Raw genomic sequence first — 20,862 nt, 5'->3', positions numbered from 1 at the left:
TTCGGCCGGAGATCGCGGGGCAGCTTGGACCTGGGCTCTTTGCCCCATGATCGCAGGGCAGCTTGGACCTGGGCTCTTCACCCCATGATCGCGGGGCGGCTTGGACCCAGCTCGGCTTGGCCTGTTCACCCCGTGATCGCGGGGCGGCTTGGACCCAGGCTCTTTGCCCCATGATCATGGGCGGCTTGGACCCGGGCTCTCCTCCCACAATCGCAGGGCAGCTTGGACCATGGTTCTTTGCCCCACGATCGCAGGGTGGCTTGGACCCAGGCAGGTGGTGTGGCGGCTTGGACCTGGGCAGGTGGCAATGCCTCCTTCCCGGGTCCAAGCCGCCTGACGCTGCCTGCCCGGGTCCCCATGTCAGCTTGGATCCACTGGTGGCTTCAGGCGCTGCCCCCTGCTGTCTGCCCATGTCCCCAACTCCATCGGCCGCATAGGGCCTTTGCCTCCACCGCCTGCATATGCAAATTTACCCGCCATCTTTGCTGCGTTAATTTGCATATCACTCCTGCTTGGCTGTGGGCGTAGCGAAGGTACGGTCAATTAGCATTTTTCTCTTTTATTAGTGTGGATTCTTAGAGATCATGTTAATGTGCTTCTTGTTTGATATTATTAAATGTATATACAAGGTGAGGGAAAAATAGGTTTACAGCTGTTCATATGGAAAATAATACAATAATTAATAAGTAATAATACAGTAATAAACTTTTTTACATACAACTATAAACCTACTTTTGCCTAAGCCTGTATAATGAAAGTTTAATGCTGAACTTTTGAGCTTGTTCTCAGGATGAATTTTCTGTTTAATAGTGATAAGAAAAGAATTACTTGCCCTGGCTGGTATGTCTCAGTGGATTGGGTGTCCTCCTGGGTACCGAGTGATTGCTGGTTCGATTCCCGGTCAGGGCACATGCCTGGATTGTTGGCTTGATCCCTGGTAGAGGGCGTGCAGGAGACAGCCAATCAATGTTACCCTCTCACCTTGATGTTTTTCTCTTCTCCCTTCCTCTCTCTCTCTAAAAATTAATAAACTATCCTTTAAAAAAAAAGAAAGGGCCGAAACCGTGGATAGAGCTCAGTGGATAGAGCGTCGGCCTGCGGACGCAAGGGTCCCAGGTTTGATTCCGGTCAAGGGCATGTACCTTGGTTGCGGGCACATCCCCAGTGGGGGGTGTGCAGGAGGCAGCTGATCGATGTTTCTCTTTCATCGATGTTTCTAACTGTCTATCCCTCTCTCTTCCTCTCTGTAAAAAATTAATAAACTATATTTAAAAAAAAAAGAAAGGGATTACTTTATAATAAGTATTTGTAATCTTCTCTCAGTTTTATACTATTACAATGTTGTCGTAAGAAACATTTAAACCTGTGAAGAATTTTTGTGAGTTTTTTTATTTTTTTATCTCTGTTGAAAGTATTACAAATGGCCTCCTTTTTCCCCCATTGATTCCTTCTAGCCCACCCCTGCCCCTTGCCCCAGGCCTTCACCACACTATTGTCCGTGTCCATGGGTTTTGCATATCCTATCTAATAAAAGAGTAATATGCAAATTGACCATACCTCTGCTATACCCACAAGCCAATCAGGAGCAAATATGCAAATAGACCCAACCAAGATGGCTGCTGGCCCCAGAGAGCAGGAGGGTGGCTTGGGTTTTCCAGGCAATGGAGGAAGCCAAGCTTTCCGCCTGCCCTTGCTGGCCTAGGCCTCCACTCAAGGCTACAAAGTTTCCATTTTAGAAGGTAAACACATCCAAACAGAAATGGCGGCAGCCCCAGAGCTGGAAAGAGCAGAAGGGTAGGGTTGCCCCCGGCAATGGAGAAGCCAAGCTTTCCACACACCCTGGCTGGCCCAGGCCTACCCTTAAGGCTACAAAGTTTCAATTATAGAAGATACAAAAATCCCTGATACCAGGGCCTCTGCTTCTGTCTGCAGGGGTCGTGGCCAGCCTGCAAACCACCACAGGCCCTTTGCCCAGGCCACCCCATGCCCCAAGGGAACCCTCATCCTGATCTGGGGCACCCTTCAGGGCAAACCAGCTGGCCCCCACCCATGCACCATGCCTCTATCTTACCTAATAATAGACAAACATGTAATTGACCGTACCTTCGCTATGCCCATAGCCAATCAGAGTGAGTATGCAAATTAACCCCCAAAAAGATGGTGGTTAATTTGCATACATATTCGCTGGATCACAGGGAACGGAGTCTGCCATCCATCGCAGGGAGCTGGGGGTCCCCTGCCCAAGGGGTGTAGTCTGCAATCACAGGGAGTTGGGGGTCCCCTGCCTAGGCCTAAAGCTTCGGCCAGAGGCTTTAGGCCTGGGCAGGGCCCAGCCCGTGATTGGTGTGAACTATAGAGGAAATACCTTTTCTGACTGCACATTGGCTAAGCTTCCTGTATGCCACTGGTAATATTCTTAGTAACTTGGGTAATAAGATTCCAAAAAGGTGATCTAGGGTTTTTCCACCACACTTCTGGAGAAAAAAATGAAGGTCCGCTGCTGGAGGGCTAAGAAATGTCATATCCTGCCCTAGCCGGTTTGACTCAGTGGATAATGCCTCGGCCTGCCGACAGCAGGGTCTGGGTTCAATTCTGATCAAGGGCATGTACCTAGGTTGCAGGCTCCTCCCTGGCTGGGGCCCAAATCAGGGCTCATGCAGGAGGCAACCAATGAAAGTGTTCCTCTCACTTTGATGTTTCTCTCTGTCTTTCCCTTTCTCTTCCACATTCTCTAAAAGTCAATGGAAACATATCCTCAGGTGAGGATTTAAAAAAAAGAAAGAAAGAAAGAAAAGAAATGCATATCCTATGAAAGACACATCTTGAAAATGCCTAAAGAAAGTTGTCATTTTTTCTTGGTGAAGGGACTGGAGTCGTGTTGATGAAAACATCTTGGTGGCTGTGGTGACTGGCAGTGGCTGCAGCGGCGGGGTGATGGGGCTGGTGCCTTCCCCTGATCAGCCCGGTTGCCTCCCACAAGGGGAAGCCTAAGCCATCAGTAGGACATCCCCTGAGGGCTCCCAGTATGTGAGAGGGGGCAGGTTGGGCTGAGGAACCCCATACCCCCAGTGCACAAATTTCGTGCACCAGGCCCCTAATATGCATATAAGTTCTTTGGTTAATCTCTTCCCCTCCACTTCACCTTCCCTCTGAGATTCATCAGTCTGTTCCATGCTTCTATGTCTCTGGATCTATTTTGTTCATCAGTTTATTTTGTTCATTAAATTTCACATATGAGTGAGATCATTTGATACATGTCTTTCTCTGGCTGGCTTATTTTGCTTAGCATAATACTCTCCAGGTCCCTCCATGCGCTCTCAAAGGGTGAGAGATCCTTCCTTTTTACTGCTTCATAGTATCCCATGGTATAAATGTACCACAGCTTTTTTATCATTTTCATCTATTGATGGTCATTTGAGCTGTTTCCACATCTTAGCTGTTGTAAATTGTGCTGCTGTGAACAAACAAGTGCATATATTCTTTCTGATTAGTGTTTTGGGTTTCATAGGATATATTCCTAGAAGGGGATCACTGGGTCAAATGGCAGTTCCATATTTAATTTTTTGAGGAAATGCCATATTGTCTTCCATAATGGCTGTACCAGTCTGCATTCCCACCAGCAGTGTACTAGGGTTCCCTTTTCTCCACATTCAGGCCAGCACTTGTCATTTGTTGATGGTAGCCATTCTGACAGGTGTGAGGTGATAATACCTCATTGTCGTTTTAATTTGCATCTCTCTGATGATTAGTGACTTGTAAGATTGAGATAATGCTCTGATTGAGATAGTGCTCAGGATAATGGCAGTTTTCCACCTTATTTAAATTCTGTGTATGTAGATGAAAAGGGGCTACATGCTAGGTAACTTGACAAGCTCAGAGAAGGCCTGCATGGTGGCCTTGCAAAGTTGGAGACCTAAAGTAACCACAAAGGATGGTCTAAAATTAAAACTTTTTAACCAAAAGCAGTTTATGGTAAGTAGTCATGTCCCAGGCTGGCATCTTCTTTGACAGAGGTCAGTCTTTACCCTAACTGAGCCTGCCTATTGTCTGTTTGCATATATGATAACATATCATTGGAATGTCAAAGTAATTTTCTTTTTTCTGGACCCTTAAAGCACAAGCACAGCTATCCTGTACCCACCAATATAAAAGAAATATGTGTCTATCATTTTGCTTTTTATCCAATCCCAGAGGTTTCCCTGCTTTGCATTCTCCCACCTCCCTAATCTATCACCAATGGATTTCACGTAACCCACATATGTCTTCTCTTTTGATTGTAATGTATAAATAAGGTGCAAAACTGCCATTCGCTGGAGCATTATCTCAGTCTGTTGAGATTTTGTTCCTGGTAATTGTCGACAGTTTCAAATAAACTCATAAAAATTTTTCACAGGTTTGAATGTTTTTTACTTTGACAGTGTTCTACTTCTATAGTCCTTATAAAAAAAAAGAAAATTCTTTAAAAACAAATAGTCCTGAGACTGAAAACTTGTATTGTTTTGAACCTTAAAATTGATGAATTAGTATTTTAGTTATAAAAGCATCTCATAACAGTTTACTTTATAAAAATATCTTTGCTTTTTCCCAGAAAGTTTAAGATATTTTTCCCCTTTTCATTTAAGGTCAGCAAAGGAGGCAGAAGACAAAATAAAAAAGGCAATAGAAAAAGGAGAGACTCTTCCTACAGAGGCCAGGTTTGACTCCAACTGCATTACACCAGGTAATTCCCTAAGAGATTGAAAGTGTAAGTTTTAATTTTTGAAATATAATGTTTTTTCTAGCCTGTATGTATTTTGTCTTTAGGATTCCATTTGCTTTATTTTTTTAATTGTGTCCTCATGAGATGGTTTGGTCACCGTGGTCATAGTGCTCTTGTGAAAACCCACTGTAGGGATTAGTAGATGTTGATAAGAGCAAGTGTAGACTGGACTCTTCCACATGCACAGAATTTCAGATCTAAAAGGAACTTATAAGGTTCGTCTTACTGCTGCCATTTATTTGTATGAAAAAGTGAGGTGTGGCTCATCCAGGTTTATGTAGCTACCTTGTGTTCCAAATAAGAAACCTATTCTTCTAGTTCAGAGTGCTTACTACTTTACATCTGATAGGCATTTAAGACTTGTATGACTTTAGGATAAATGAATTTACCAGTATTACAAGTATAATTTTATATTCAGCAACATACTCTGTACTTCCTAGAGCTTTGTCTGACAATATAATCCTTTGCTTTGAAAAAAAAAATCTTAATATTTTACTTTCTCATGAATTATTTACTAATTCTGATAATTTTCTTTTTCATTAAGTGCCCTAATCACACATTGCTTGATTTCATAACCAGCTTTATCCTGATTGTGGTTTAAGCTTAAGACTGTATTGCTTTGGCTATTTACCATCTGGACTTTTCATAAAACATAATCATGTAGACTTTGTTTCCAGATTAACAATAATTTTGCAGGTTAACAGTGGCAATAGTAATAGTTGCCTTTCTTGTTACTATTAGCAGTCTAATTGAAGTTGCATTACTTATGACAAAAACTTCAGAATCCAGTGAGGAACTTGAAGATTGAGGTTTGTTAGACAGTTGAAACTGCCCTTGTGTGAAAGTATTTGCAGCAGAATCCTGAGGCAGTGGTGACATTCCTTGACTTTCCATGTGGGACATTAACTTCATTTTAAGGATAACCAGTGAAATTAGAAACAGTGGTGATATTTGATAGGGAAAGGTATGGCATTACTTGCTTTACTAAATACGAAAGAAGCTTTTGTCTGCCTTTGGAGATCTTAAGCTATTCTCTGGGTATCAAGATGCATTTTCATGTCACTGAGAATGTACTGTTTTTATGTCTTTCTTAGATTAAACTTTTTAAACTTTTTATTTATAGGGACTGAATTCATGGCCAGGTTACATGAACACCTGAAGTATTTTGTAAATAAGAAAATTTCTACAGACAAGTCATGGCAAGGAGTTACCATCTATTTCTCAGGCCATGAGGTTATTATCTTTTTTATTTATTTAAAGAGTTTTAAAATTTTAATTTCTAATGCATATCATATTACCCAAATTTTGAAAACATTATATTTAGACTCCTGGAGAAGGAGAACATAAAATCATGGAATTTATCAGATCCGAGAAAGCAAAGCCAGATCATGATCCAAACACCAGACACTGTCTTTATGGTTTAGATGCTGACTTGGTAAGTGTAATTGTTGTTATAACCTTATGCCATTGTAGTTAAATATCTGAGATATTTAGTCTTTATGTAAGAAGCTTTCTGTTTGTGGAAACATATTGTAGTCAAAATAATGATTGCTACTTCTGCCATTAATAAAAACAATTGAAAAATGAGTTCTTTTGCCACATATGATGAGCAGGTCTCTTTGTAGTTAGTGTTCATACCTGACTAACCCTAAATCTTAAAATTTTGCTAAGAATGACCTGCTGAGGTCAGGGTAGGAGGCCCTTTTTACCCACATGCTCAATACATAACTTTTAATACCACGCGATTTGATAACTCCATGACCCAACTAACTTGACTAGACCTCTTTTAAGTTTTTATTGTGGAAATTTTCAAACAAAAACAAAAGTAGAGAAAATAGTATAGTGATCCTGCTCGTGTCCTTTATTTAAATAATTTTCAACTCCTATCCCTACCCATCTTGTCTCCTTTTTCCTTCTCTGGATTCTTGAAGCATATCCCAGACATTGTATCATCTAATTTATAACTATTTCTCCACAGAGTTTATTTAAAAAAGTAATGCCATAGTCTCACATAAAACAAAAATTAACAATCACTGTTTAATATGTAAATAACCATTAAGTATTCTCATTTCCCTGATTGCTGCATAAATGTTTTATTTTGTTTTTTTTGAGTCAGTACTGAAATAAAGAAAACAATATACATTGCAGTTGATTGATATATCTCACTAGACTGTAATATGCTTTGGGGATTAGAATACTAAGTAATAAAATTAAATGAAAATGCCCTAAAGCTTCTGTCTTTAATTTCTTACCCATTCTCTACTGACAATGGAAATGTGTGAAAACCAAGAGAAGGTTTTTTGGATTTTTTTTAGATGGGGGTGGGCAGAGTGAGTGTCTAGGGTCATGTGAGTATAAACATTTTTTTCTTAGAATAGTGCATTCACTTTAACCCCATTCATAACCTATAAATGGATCAGATTTTGATATTTCTATATTTAATGTGCTAACAAATTGTTTTATTTTCCTTAAATAATGTTCTCTATATAGAAATTTTTTTATTTAATTGCTTCTGTGAAGCTGATACTATAAAAAGTGAGAGAATAAAAACATTTCTTTATCATTTTTCAACAGATTATGCTTGGATTAACAACCCATGAGGCACATTTTTCTCTTTTAAGGGAAGAGGTTCGGTTTGGTGGCAAAAAGACACAAAGGTAAATCACACTGCATATATGTTGGAAGAAAAAACAGAAATTAAATTAAGAATAGTAGCCCTACACAGATATCTGATATGTAAATATTTTTTTCCCATTCTGTTGATAGTCATTTGAATCACAAAATTTTTTATTGTGATGAAGTCCAACCTATATTTTTTGTTTTCTGTACTTTTAGTGTAATGTCCATGAAATCATCGACAAAACCAATGTCCTAAAGCTTTTTTCCATTTTATTCTAAGAGTTTTATAGCTTTAGCTCTTACATTTAGGTCTTTAATCCATGTTGAATTAACTTTTATATATAGTATAAGGTAAGGGTCCAACTTCATTCTTTAGCATGTGGATATCCAGTTTTCCCACCACCACTTGTTGAAAAGATTCTTTTCCCCATTGAATGGTCTTGGCACTCTGGTTGAAAATCACTTGACCATATATATATATGCAAGGGTTTATTTCTCGCCTCTGCAGTCTATTCCATTGGCCTGTATGTCTGTCTGTATGCCAGTACGCTACAGTATTTTGATCACTGTAGCTTCAAAGTAAGTTTTGAAATCAGGAAGGGTGTGAGACCTCCAACTTGGTTCTTCTTTTTCAGGCTTATTTTGGCTTTTATTTGGGGGGTGGGGTATTTCCTGAGATACCATTTTTTAGGACAGATTTTTTTATTTTTGTTAAAAAAATCCTTGAAATTTTATTAGCGACAGCATTGAATCTGTTGATCCTTTTGTGTAGTATTTACATCTTGATATTAAGTCTTCCAATGCATTAACATGTGGTGTTTCTTCCATCTGCTTTTCGAAGTTTTAGTGTACAATTCTTTTGCCTCCTTTTTTTTCTTCTTATATTTTAAAAAAGCAAACACAAAATATAACAACCAAGCTGTACATTTCATCCCCAGGACTTATTTAACCTATAACTGGAATTGGTATCTTTTGACCACCTGCACTCATTTTCCCCTCCTAACCCCTACCTCTGAGTACCGTACGTCTGTTCTCTGTGTCTCTGAATTTGTTTTATGCCTCTGTTTTTTCCTTTTGCCTCCTTGGTCAAGTTTATTACTAAGGGTTTTATTTTTTTTTGGGGGGGTGTAATTGTTTCTTAATTTCCTTTTTAGTTTCTTTGTTGCTGGTGTGTAAAAGCACAACTGACTTGTATATTGATCTGCAGCTGTGCTGAATTTTTGTTTTTTTGCACTAGTAGCTTTTTCTGTGGATTCTGTGGGATTTTTTTTACATATAGAATTATGCCATCTGTAAATAGAGATACGTTTTATTTCTTTTTTTCTAATTCGGATGCCTTTTGTTTGTTTTCTCGCCTAAGTGCCCTGGCTAGGACTCACAGAATAGTGTTGTAGGACTATCAGAATAATGAATAACTATAGTGAAAATGAGCATCTTGTCTTGTTCATGATCTTAGAAAGAAAGCTTTCAGACCATTAAGTGTGATGTTAGCTATGGGTTTTTTATAAATTCCATTTATGATGTTGAGAAGTTTTCCTTTTATTCCTACTTTGCTAACTATTTTTATCATGAAAGGGTGTTGAATTTTGACAGATTTATTTCTGCTAAATGATTGTGTGGTGGTTTTTTTCTTTATTACTGTAGTGTATTACATAAACTTTTTTCTTATATTGAGCCATCTTTGCATTCCTGTGATAGACCCCTTGCTATTGGTGTATAATCTTTTTATATGCTGTTGTTAACTTGTATTCTTACTTGTAGTTAAACTTAGAGTGTAGGCTAATGCCAGTATATAGACCTCTATACCAAGCCAGGGGAAGATAAGGAAAAGTGCTGCTGCCTCAGCATTGAGGACTTGGACTGACCTGTAGTAGATATAAAAGTACATATTCCCTTATCTGTCTGCTGTCCGCTGGTGGGCAGCCTTAAATGGGACAGACGCCATGGTTTCTTATACCTATTATGTATTATTTAGGCTTTCTTAATTCTGAGTCATTCCATAGAAAACATAATGTAAACCAATTATTTTGAACTTTATGCTATCCTACCTAATAATAGAGTAATATGCAAATTGACCGTACCTTCACTACACCCACAAGCCACGCCCACCAACCACGCCCACCAGGAAACCGTTGCAGGGACGTTGGGGTGCGGCTGAGCCCAAGGCCGGGAAAGCTTGGGGCGGAGGCTTTCCCGGCCTTGGGCACCAGCGGGGAGCCTGCACGGATCACAGGCAACAACTAGGGTGTCGGCTCCTACGATCCGTAGCAGGGAGACTGGGGTGCAGCAGAGCCAAGGCCGCCGCCTGGGGCCAAGCCCCAACCCTGAAAGAAGGCAGAAGGCGGTGGCCACAGCCAAGGCTTGGGTCCCCGGTGCTGGCAGAAAACTGGTGCAGGCAGCCAGGTGAATGAAGGTCTATTGCACGAATCTTTGTGCAAACGGGCTGCTAGTATGTATTATAATTGCAATTATATATTTATTTTTACCCTGCAGCTTTCATATAAATTACATGCCCTGAGTATAAGAATTAATTGTCTTCTCATAAGTTTTATTTTAAGTCTTGCTACATTTTTAAACTTGAACCTTAAAAAATATAATTAACTAGCCGAAACCAGTTTGGCTCAGTGGATAGAGCGTCAGCCTGAGGACTGAAAGGTCCCAGGTTCGATTCTGGTCAAGAGCATGTACCTTGGTTTCGGGCACATCCCTCAGTGGGGGGTGTGAAGGAGGCAGCTGATCGATGTTTCTAACTCTCTATCTCTCTCTTCCTCTCTGTAAAAAATCAATAAAATATATTTTAAAAAATAATAATTAAAAAAAATAAAAATATAATTAACTCTAAGCATATATATACACACACACACACACACACACACACACATAAATAACTGTTTATCATCTAATTACAGGGTATGCGCACCAGAAGAAACCACATTTCACCTCCTACACTTGTCTTTGATGAGAGAGTATATTGATTATGAGTTTTCAATGTTAAAAGTAAGTATTAATATAGCTGTGGACCAAAGATGTATATGTAGAAATTTTCATAGGACTTGACTTTTTTCTCCATTTTACTATAGGATAAGATCCCATTTAAATATGATATTGAAAAGATAATAGATGATTGGATTTTGATGGGATTTCTTGTTGGCAATGATTTTATCCCCCATCTACCTCATTTACATATTAATCATGATGCACTTCCTCTTCTTTATGGAACATATATTACCATCCTACCAGAACTTGGGGGTAAGCAGAATTTAATATTCATTTGGGGCTATTTTAACTTAGCACTCCACTAATTCTAAAAATGTGACTCAGTTTATTAGATTATAGTATGCATAACTAAAGTAGGAAAAAAGGGGCTTCTTTTGATCTAAGGCTCCAAGCTTTGAGGTTTTAGTTTTCAGTAGTTCATAAACAAAGAAAATGACCAGAATTATGCAGCCTCATTTATTGATAACTAATCTCTGCCTTTAAATTGTTTAAGAAACTCAGTAGAAGTTGTTGGTTTCACTTAGTTTCTTTAACATTTAAACATAGGAATTCAGTTTTTCTAAATGGGTAAGGCATCAGAGTAATATCAGGGAAGGATTTTTCAATTAAAATAGGAAATTCACAAACAGTGGTGATACTGAATAAAGCAACAGAGTAGCGGAAAATCAGTCCTTTTCTTCTCTAGTAACATTAAATGAACAATGTGGGTATGTTCTAGAACATACTTACTAGTAATTTAATGAACTGTTACCATGTATTGGACATGTGGGAGGATTATTATTATATGAACCTGGAATTTTTATATTTTTCTTCAGTTGTTACTTATTGTATATTATAGCAACAGCAAGTTATAGAATCCAACATTGAGTGTTTTTCTTTGATTTTCTAATCAACTTTCAACATTTTATAAAAAGAATTTTGTAGAATTGTTTAGAAAAAAAGTCAGCTTTTAGTGCTAATTTAGCTTTTGTTCCTTTTAGGTTATATTAATGAAAGTGGGTATCTCAACTTACCCCGATTTGAGAAATACCTTGTGAAATTATCAGATGTAAGTAACCCGAAATTTTTGTTTTCTTATCCCAAGTTAGCTATAAATGGTCAGTAAGCAGTTACATAATACCAGAAGAAATTTTTTTGTAATTATAATTCTATTGGTCATTCTGTATAAATATTTTATCTAAATTATTTTTATTTGCTTATTTTTCATTTTCAGATAGTAGATGAGATCCCCATGCGCATAAAAAAGTAACATTCTCAGGATTTCTATTTCCCAGAAGTAGTCCATGTTAAAAGTTTGGTTTGTATTCTTCCAGAAAATACTTAAATGATTTTTAAGTTAATTTAAATATTCTTATACAGTTTGATCGGGAGCACTTCAGTGAAGTTTTTGTGGACCTAAAGTGGTTTGAAAGCAAAGTTGGTAACAAGTACCTCAATGAAGCCGCAGGTGTTGCAGCAGAAGAAGCCAGGAACTACAAGGAAAAGAAAAAATCAAAGGTGTTCATTTTTTTAGGTGTCCTTTAATTTTTTTAGCTGTAAAGGTAAAACTGATAGTCCTTGTTTTTCTTCTTCTTTCCTATGGTTTTGGGGTTGCTTCATTTCGTTTTCATTTCTTCTCTATGGACATTTAAAAAATTGTTTTGGTTTCTCTTTCTCTATTAGATCCTATCATTTAAATCTTATTTTTAAAAATCAGTTTCTTATTTTTACTCTTGAAGAAGAACATTGTGTTTCCTTTGCTCTTCTTTTCTTTTAAAAGTGTAGAAAACATTTCTAAATATAAGAACCAAGAAAATTAGTTATCTTTTTAAAGGAGAATATTTATAGCATTTAATGTTATGAGGCATTAACTAGATCAGTGATTTATCTGTAGAAATAATTTGTGTATAAAATGATATATATATACTGTGATTAATAGCACAATATCTCCTAAATATTAAGTGCTCAGTAAATGAATAATATAATTAGTTGGTGTATGCTAGTACCCTGTAAAACATCCTATATAATAAAACCCTAATATGCAAATCAACTGAACGGCAGAACAACTAGCAGAACGACTGGTTGCTTTGATGCGCACTGACCACCAGGGGGCAGACGCTCAATGCAGGAGTTGCACCCTGGTGGTCAGTGTGCTCCCAAAGTGGGAGCGCCGCTCAGCCAGAAGCCGGGCTCATGGCTGGCGAGTGCAGTGGTGATGGTGGGAGCCTCTCCCGCCTCCACAGCAGCACTAAGGAGCAGTGAGCAGGCAGGTGGTGAGGAGCAAGGGGTCCTGGACTGTGAGAGGGCGCAGGCCGGGCTGAGGGCCCTGCCCCTGACCCCCCAGTGCATGAATTTCATGCACCAGGCCTCTAGTATTTGTTATAATGAACCAGTATTGTTACATTATTCTTTTGATGTTGTTAATCCTCACTGGAGGATATTTTTACCATTTATTTTTAGGAGAGTAGAAGGGAGGGAAGGGAGAAAGAGAGAGAGAGAGAGACAGAGAGACAGAGACATTGATGTGAGAAGAGACACATGGATTGGTTTCCTCCCTCATGTACCCTGACCAGGGCCAAAAAAAACTGCAACTGAGGTACATGCCCTTGACTGGCAGTCAAACCCACTTTGGTGCACAGGCCTAAGCCAGCAGGCAGACATCCCTCAAGGGGTCCTGGACTGTGAGAGGGCGTAGGCAAGAATTTCGTGCACCAGCCCTCTAGTCTCTAATAAGGTCTAAAAAATGCCTTATAAACCTCTTGAAATTTTCCTCAGCTTCTCTATAATTATTGGGTTCTTGTGAAATTGATGAGCTTCCTGTACTCTCTGCTGTACTGGTTCTAATTAGGAATCTTGCTCCAGGAAGGGCAACTATCTTGATTTTTCTCTAGTAAAGTCCTTTTAGTTGCTTAGGTTTTTCTTAGTGCAACTTAGCAGCATCAGGCTGCATTCTGCTTTGGTTTTCCTCTTAAGAAAACAGCCTCTGCAACTTTTTGGGAAACTGAACTCACAAAACTTACATATCAGTCAGTAATCCCTGGTTCTGTCCATCTCAACTTGGTCCTTAAACTTCACAAATCTTCCAGGCATGTGTGCTTAGCATTAGAGACACTGGTAAAGTGAGAGGAGCATGAGGAACAGCCCAAGCACAGGAAGTTGGCAGAAGCCCAGTTTATCTGAAGAAAAGGAAACAATAGGGATGGGGAGTAAGGAGAACTAATGAGAGTCACTGGCAGTAGATAGGCAGTCAGAAAATAGAGGAAAGAAAAGATGAAATTACAAGAGAGGAAAAAGATGAAGGATGTGATGAGATGAGATGGAAAAACTATAGAAAAGCAAATGAGTTGCATAGAAGAAAAATTTAGAAGTGGATGTTTGGCAATGGAGTCATAAGAATGATGGGATCCAGAGATAACAGAAAGTTAGTGATATTTATAATCTTTGGATTCCATCATAATCAAATATATTGTGTTAGTAGTTGCCCACTATTTGACATATAAAAATGTTGAAATTGATAACTCATAAATGGATTTAATATTGATTGTATATATTTTTTCTAAGTAATAAAATATTATTTAAAGTGGTGTGCTTTTTTTTTTGGAACACATATATACTTAAGTATATTCTCTTCTATATTTATGACAGTTACTTATTATATACTAGAGGCCCGGTGCACGAAATTCATGCATGGAGGGGGGGGGTGTCCCTCAGCCCAGCCTGTACCCTCTCCAATCTGGGACCCCTTGAGGGATGTCCAACTGCCCATTTAGGCCCGATCCCACTGGGTTATCCCTCTCACAATCCAGGACTGCTGGCTCCCAACTGCTTGCCTTCCTGCCTTCCTGCCTTCCTGATTGCCCTTAACCACTTCTGCCTGCCAGCCTGATCACCCCCTAACCACTCCCCTGCCAGCCTGATTGATGCCTAATTGCTCCCCTGCCAGCCTGTTTGCCCCCAACTTCCCTCCTTTACCGGCCCGGTCACCCCTAACTGCCCTCCCCTGCAGGGTTGATCTCCTCGAACTTCCCTCCCTTGCAGGCCAGGTGCCTCCCACCTGCCCTCCCCTGCTGGCCATCTTGTGGTGGCCATCTTGTGTCCACATGGGGGCAGGATCTTTGACCACATGGGGGAAGACATATTGTGTGTTAGAGTGGTAGTCAATCTGCATATTACTCTTTTACTAGATAGGATAGAGGCCTGGTGCAGGAGTGGCGGCCAGCTGGTTTGCCCTGAAGGGTGTCCCAGATAAGGGTGGGGGTTCCCTTGGGGCATGGGGCACCCTGAGCAAGGGGCCTGTGGTGGTTTGCAGGCCAGCTACGCCCCCTGGCGACCCAAGCGGAGGCACTGGTATCTGGAATTTATTTACCTTCTACATTTGAAACTTTGTAGCCTGGAGCGGAGCCAAGCCTCCTGCATGCTCCACCGGCAGCCATTTCTGTTTGAGTTAATTCACCTTCTATAATTGAAACTTTGTAGCCTTAAGCAGAGGCCTGAGCCCGGCCAGGGTGTGCGGAAAGCTTTGCTTTCTCCGTTACCGCGGGCAATCCTGGCCTGGTCTCTCCAGCTCCGTGGCTGCCGCCATTCTGTTTGAATTTGTTTACCTTCTATAATTGAAACTTTGTAGCTTGAGTGGAGGCTTAGGCCTGTCAAGGGCAGGCGGAAAGCTTGTTTCCCTCTGTTGCCTGGGAAACCTTGCTCTCGGTGGCTGTAGCCATCTTGGTTGGGTTTATTTGCATACTTGCCCTGATTGGCTGGTGGGCCTGGCTTGGGCTGGTCGGCGTGGCTTGGGTGTAGCGGAGGTATGGTCAATTTGCATATCTGTCTATTATTAGGTAGGATTTTTGAGAGGCCTGATGGTCAAGTTCTGCATATAAAGATTTATAGCTTTAGAAAACAAGTTATATAAAACCAAAAACATTTACACAGTATTTGAGAATTAGTTTTAAAATATTTACACTGTGTCACTTAAGGATCATTCAGTTATTTTTAGTATTTTTAAAATCTCCCTGTGAAATGTCTCACTTTGAAATGTATCTTGCCATTAATTTTATATTGATTTTTAATTTTTATAGGGCCAGGAAAACTCCATATGTTGGGCTGCTTTAGATAAAAATAGAGAAGAAGCTGTAACTTCTAAGGGTGAGTACAAATTATGTTATTTTCATATATTACATTTTGGACAGAATGGTTGTTATATATCCTCTATAATATAGAAGTAATATGCAAATTGACCATCACTCCAACACACATGATGGCCGCCCCCTCTGGTCAAGGATGGCCGCCCCCATGTGGACACTATATGGCCACCACAAGATGGTCAGCAGGGGAGGGCAGTTTGGAGGGACCAGGCCTGCAAGGGAGGGCAGTTGGAGGGGACCAGGCCAGCAGGGGAGGACAGTTAGAGGCAATTGGGCTGGCAGGGGAGAGCAGTTAAGGATGACCAGGCTGGCAAGGGAGGGAAGTTAGGGGAGACCAGGCCTGCAGGGGAGGGCAGTTTTGGGGCACCAGGCCTGCAGGGGAGGACAGTTAGGGGCAATCAGGCTGGCAAGGGAGCAATTAGGCATCAATCAGGCTGGCAGGGGAGTGGTTAGGGGGTGATCAGGCTGTCAGGCAGAAGCGGTTAGGGCCAGTCAGGCAGGCAGGCAAGCAAGCAGTTGGGAGTCAGCAGTCCTGGATTGCGAGGGGTCCCAGATTGGAGAGGGTGCAGGCTGGGCTGAGGGACACACACCCCCGTGCACGAATTTTGTGCACCAGGCCTTTAGTTTTAGTAATACAATAATATTGGATGGAACAAATTTCTTTGAAAGCTTAAAAGCATCTATTTTGCTCTGTATTTATCAAAGCTTTAGGTAGAAAAATAGAATATTCCTAATTGTTAGGCACTGTTTCTGTCTTTATTTTTATTTTTTTTAGATCATTTGGAGGATGAGACTGAAGAAGATGACCTATTTGAAACTGAGTTTAGACAATATAAAAGGACATATTACATGACGAAGATGGGAGTGGACATAGTGTCTGAGTATGGTTTTGCCAATGTTTATTATACTTTAAAGTAGAAAAAAATTAGATTTTGTAGTTCTTCATAAAACAGCATAATTTTGGTAGTTAAGGTAGTGGGAAAGAAGGAATTTTTTTGGTTTCATAAATTACTTTCTATCTTTCAACTAGTATGATTTTGGAGAAGGCGATATTAACTGACGTGTTCATCTATGATAAAAATTGCCATATAGAAATAGTTAGTTTTATGCTTCTATCTTCTAAAGCTCACAGCACACTTACCTCATCGGCCACCTGGCTCAACCATAGATTAATATCCAAAATTTTTTTAAAAACGTGATCTCTGGAATAGCAGTTTGCATACTTTTAAACTGCAGCACACAGTATCTAATCTAATAAAACAGCAATATGCAAATTGACCGTACCTTCGCTATGCCCACAGCCAATCAGAGCGAACCAGATGGCGGTTAATTTGCATATGCTGAGGGAGGGAGGAGCAAAGAAAGCAGAAAGCATGGCGGGTGGGCGGTGGCGCAGCTGTGGAGCACGCGGCCATGGTGGCCTCTGAGGCGGTGGCGGACAGTGTGAGCAGCGGCGACGCGGCCACGGCGGCGGCGGCGGCGGCGGTGGGCGGGGCGCGCAGTGGAGGTGGCAGGCGGGGCATGGCGGGCGGTGTGTGAGGCCGCGGTGGCCTCGGAGACGGTGGTGGCTGCGGGCAGGGCGGGGCGTGGCGAGGCGGGTGGCGCGTGGTGGGGGGGCAGGAGGGAAGCCCGCCAGAAGTCTTGCAGGAAATATTCCTGCAACGGGTCCCTAGTGAATTACATAAGATCATATTTTATTTACTTTAATTAACAACACTTATAAAGTGCTTACCTTCAAGTGCCAAGCTCTATTTTCAGCATTTAAAAAAATATTACCTTGTTTTATTCTCACAATAGTTCTTTAAGATGAGTAGAATTATTATCATTTTACAACATAGGACATGAAGAAATGGAGGTTTAAGTGATTTGTTCCAGGGGACGTGGGTGGTGAGGTGGCAGAATCAGGGTTTGAGCAGAAGCAGGCTGGCTCAGAACTGATGCTCTTACCCCTGGATTAAGCTGCTTTTCTGTTAGTAAAATAAGTGTTTCCCTGATTTATATGGAATAAACCTAGATATTTTCTGTACTATTGTTTTTACTGTTGTTCTTTTTAAAATGTAACAAGTATTAGATCTTTCCGAGAGTCTGTCCAGGGAGAGACCAAGTTTTCAGACTTTGCTCTGTATTCTCTAATCTAGACAGTGTAAGTGTCTATATTCAAACTGACTTCCAATAACAAGTGATCTAGGAATTTTAGTATGTTCACCAGCTAATTTGAAGGTTTGTCAGGTGGCATTACTATGTAGGACTTTTGAGACTTGATATTTATGTGCATCTCTACCTGAATTTTGGTAATAGACACTATTAACAAGTTTATAGCCACTTTTGGCTTTAGCCTAAGGCTTTTTTTTTTTTTTTTTTTTTGGTCTGGTCAAGATTTATTTTACTTTACATGATAGTTTTTGAGAAATATAAAGGGATTAGAAGGAAAAATTTTCAGTGGATATAATAGCATTTTTCAAAGTGTGTTCTAGCTGCTATTGAGAAATAAAATATTTATAATAGTTATGCTTTTAATCCTTTATTCTTTAGTTCTTATTTCCTTGATTACAGTTATATAGAATTATAGTACCTGCAGTTGGCACTAAATGCTTAATTTGATAGGTAACTAGCCTTTGGTTTTATTTTCCTTTTTTAGATTAAAATACAGACATGAAAATGAGATGCCATTTGTTTGACTAGAAAATAAACAAATCTTTTAAAATTGTTGTTTTCATTACTGGCCCAGGGTAATAGTAGAGTTCTTCCCTTAATTACTGGTGAGAATATAAATTCGTAAAATTATTTTGGAAAGCACATATCCAGAAGCCTTTAAAATATTTATCCCTTTAACCCAATAATTCTAATTGTTTTCAATCTTAAAAATATAAACTCCAATACAGAAGATTTTCATACACAACGATGTTTATGACAAAGTTTTTTATAATAGTAAAAAATTATAAATCTACATTTCCAATGAGAAGGTTCATCATAATCATTTCCATCTCTTCCTCGTCATAGTCACCATCTCTGCCATCTAGACCTAGACCAGAATCTGCAGAACTGCTAAACTTGTAATAATAGAAAGTCCATAACAATTTAGAGAGATACTTAACATTATTCATACCAGGTGTACCGGTTAATAATGTGGATTTTTTTCAATAGATGGGAGTTACACATATGTTGATATAGATGTGATTTGATATGTATGCTATTTTGTTGTATTGACAGCAAGCTTCAAAACTTCATATGTCAAATTTTGTGAAGGTGTTAACATCATAGATATTTTTATGCTTAAAAATGTCAAATTTCATGCCAAAAAAAGAGCAGTTGTGGGAAGTTTTAATTCATTACTTTATTTTGAAGAAAAGTGCTGCTGAAAGTTATCGTATAATTTGGGAAGCTTATGGTGAACATGCTCCATCTGAAAATACTTGTGAACGCTGGTTTAGACGCTTTAAAAGTGATGATTTTGATGTGCAAGACAAAGAACGTCCAGGTCAACCGAAAAAGTTTGAAGACCAACAATTACATGCACTGTTGGATGAAGATGCATGTCAAACTCAAAAACAACTTGCAGAAAGATTACACGTTGCTCAGCAAACAATTTCTGATTGTTTACAAGCAATGGAAAGATTTTAAAGGAAGGAAAATGGGTGCCACATCAGCTGAACGAAAGACAAATGGAAAACTGAAAAGTCATCAGTAAAATGTTGCTTCAAGGGCATGAAAGAAAGTCTTTTTTGCATCAAATTGTGACTGGCAATGAAAAGTGGATTTATTTTGAGAATCCCAAAGGCACAAAATCATGGGTTGATCCAGGTCAACCATCAACATCTACTGCAAGGCCAAATCGCTTTGGGAAGAAGACAATGCTCTGCGTTTGGTGGGATCAGAAAGGTGTGGTGTATTATGAGCTTCTAAAACCAGGTGAAACCATTAATACTGATCGCTACTGACAACAAATAATCAATTTGAACCATGCTTTGATCGTGAAATGACCAGAATGTGCCAGAATACACGGCAAAGTAATTTTGCTTCATGATGACGCGCCATCACACACTTCAAAACCAGTTAAAGTCACGTTAAAAGATCTTGCCTGGGAAGTATTAACCCACCTGCTGTATTCACCAGACCTTGCGCCTTCAGATTACCACTTGTTCTGATCAATGGCACACATACTTTCTGAGCAGCACTTCAAAACATACAAAGAAGTGGAAAATTGGGTCTCTGAATGGTTTGCCTCAAAACAAGAAAAGTTCTATTGGGATGGTATCCACAAATTACCTGAAAGATGGGGGAAATGTATAGCTAGCGATGGACATTACTTTGAATAAAGCACTTTTGATGTTTCTCTTGAAATTATCATGTTTTCTTTGATTATAAAATCAGCATTATTAACCAGTACATGTGTAAATACAAGTTTTTAAAGCAGGACACAGACACACACAAAAAATATATATAGTGTACTCTCATTAAAAGAAAAAAAATCAAGCTGGGTGTATAAAAAAGACTGAAAAGAAACATACCAAAAGGTAATAGTGAATGCTATAAGGTGATAAAAAATGCTTTTCTTCATTATCTAGATTTTTAATAATGAGGAAATATTTACTTTATAATGAAAAAGTAATATATTTTGCTTTCAAGAGTATATACTTCCTTTAAAAATTGAGGGCTTGAATATTTAAGTGCATTTCTTCCTGAATTAACAATAGACACTGTTAAGTTATAACCACTTTTGGCTTTAGCCTAGGGCTGTGTTTTTTTGTGTGTGTGTGTGTGTGTGGTCTGGTCAAGATTTATTTTATACTAGAGGCCCAGTGCACGAATTAATGCATGATTGGAGTGGGCCTGTCAGGAGGAGGAGAAGGTGGGAGTGGGAGGTGGGCCTGCCGGCCAGCCCCAATAGGGGCCCTACAGGGCCGGGCCGGCTGGCGTGAGGGGCCAAGGGCGATTGGCTTTTGAGCCCCGCCCCTATTGGGGTGGGAGAGGCCAATTAGGGGCTGGGCCGCCGAAGGTTGGCCAGCCAACCCCACCCCCTGATTGGGCCAGTTCGCTGGCGCACGTGGGTGTCCTAGTGACTGGTTGTTACGGCATTCGGGTCGCTGGCGTTTTATATCTATAGATTCTCTTTTGCCATCCTAATGTGCAGCGATAAAGAGTTTTGTTTTCACTTTACGTAGATGAAGAATCTGAAAGACAGGCTAAGCAGCCATCTTAGTCTTATCCTCTCCCCTCATCCCCCACCCCCACCCCCAACCTCATATAGTAATTAACATAGGACAAATGGGTTTTTCAGATTTAAGTCTTTCTTTTCATTTTTTGCTTGTAAGATAGTCGCTTTTTCTCTTCCCTTCAGAATGTTGTCATTTTATTTAACACATTCCCCAA

General features: G+C 39.8%; 1 protein-coding gene across 1 annotated transcript in view; it reads left to right on the top strand.

Annotated features, from left to right (window-relative positions):
- The window catches only part of XRN1 (5'-3' exoribonuclease 1), a 228,198-nt gene that overhangs the window by 39,025 nt on the left and 168,311 nt on the right, over positions 1–20,862 (top strand). The window contains exons 3-12 of the mRNA XM_008158575.2: positions 4,623–4,720; positions 5,883–5,992; positions 6,084–6,194; positions 7,334–7,416; positions 10,288–10,375; positions 10,459–10,627; positions 11,356–11,423; positions 11,735–11,872; positions 15,427–15,493; positions 16,268–16,373. Of these exons, the coding sequence (XP_008156797.2) occupies positions 4,623–4,720; positions 5,883–5,992; positions 6,084–6,194; positions 7,334–7,416; positions 10,288–10,375; positions 10,459–10,627; positions 11,356–11,423; positions 11,735–11,872; positions 15,427–15,493; positions 16,268–16,373 (1,038 nt within the window). The remainder of the gene's footprint in view (positions 1–4,622; positions 4,721–5,882; positions 5,993–6,083; positions 6,195–7,333; positions 7,417–10,287; positions 10,376–10,458; positions 10,628–11,355; positions 11,424–11,734; positions 11,873–15,426; positions 15,494–16,267; positions 16,374–20,862) is intronic.

This window comes from Eptesicus fuscus, chromosome 9 (assembly GCF_027574615.1).
Source record: "Eptesicus fuscus isolate TK198812 chromosome 9, DD_ASM_mEF_20220401, whole genome shotgun sequence".
NCBI classification, from domain to species: Eukaryota; Metazoa; Chordata; class Mammalia; order Chiroptera; family Vespertilionidae; genus Eptesicus; species Eptesicus fuscus.
Note: the sequence above shows the minus strand (reverse complement) of the source record. Positions and strands in the feature narration are given on the sequence as shown.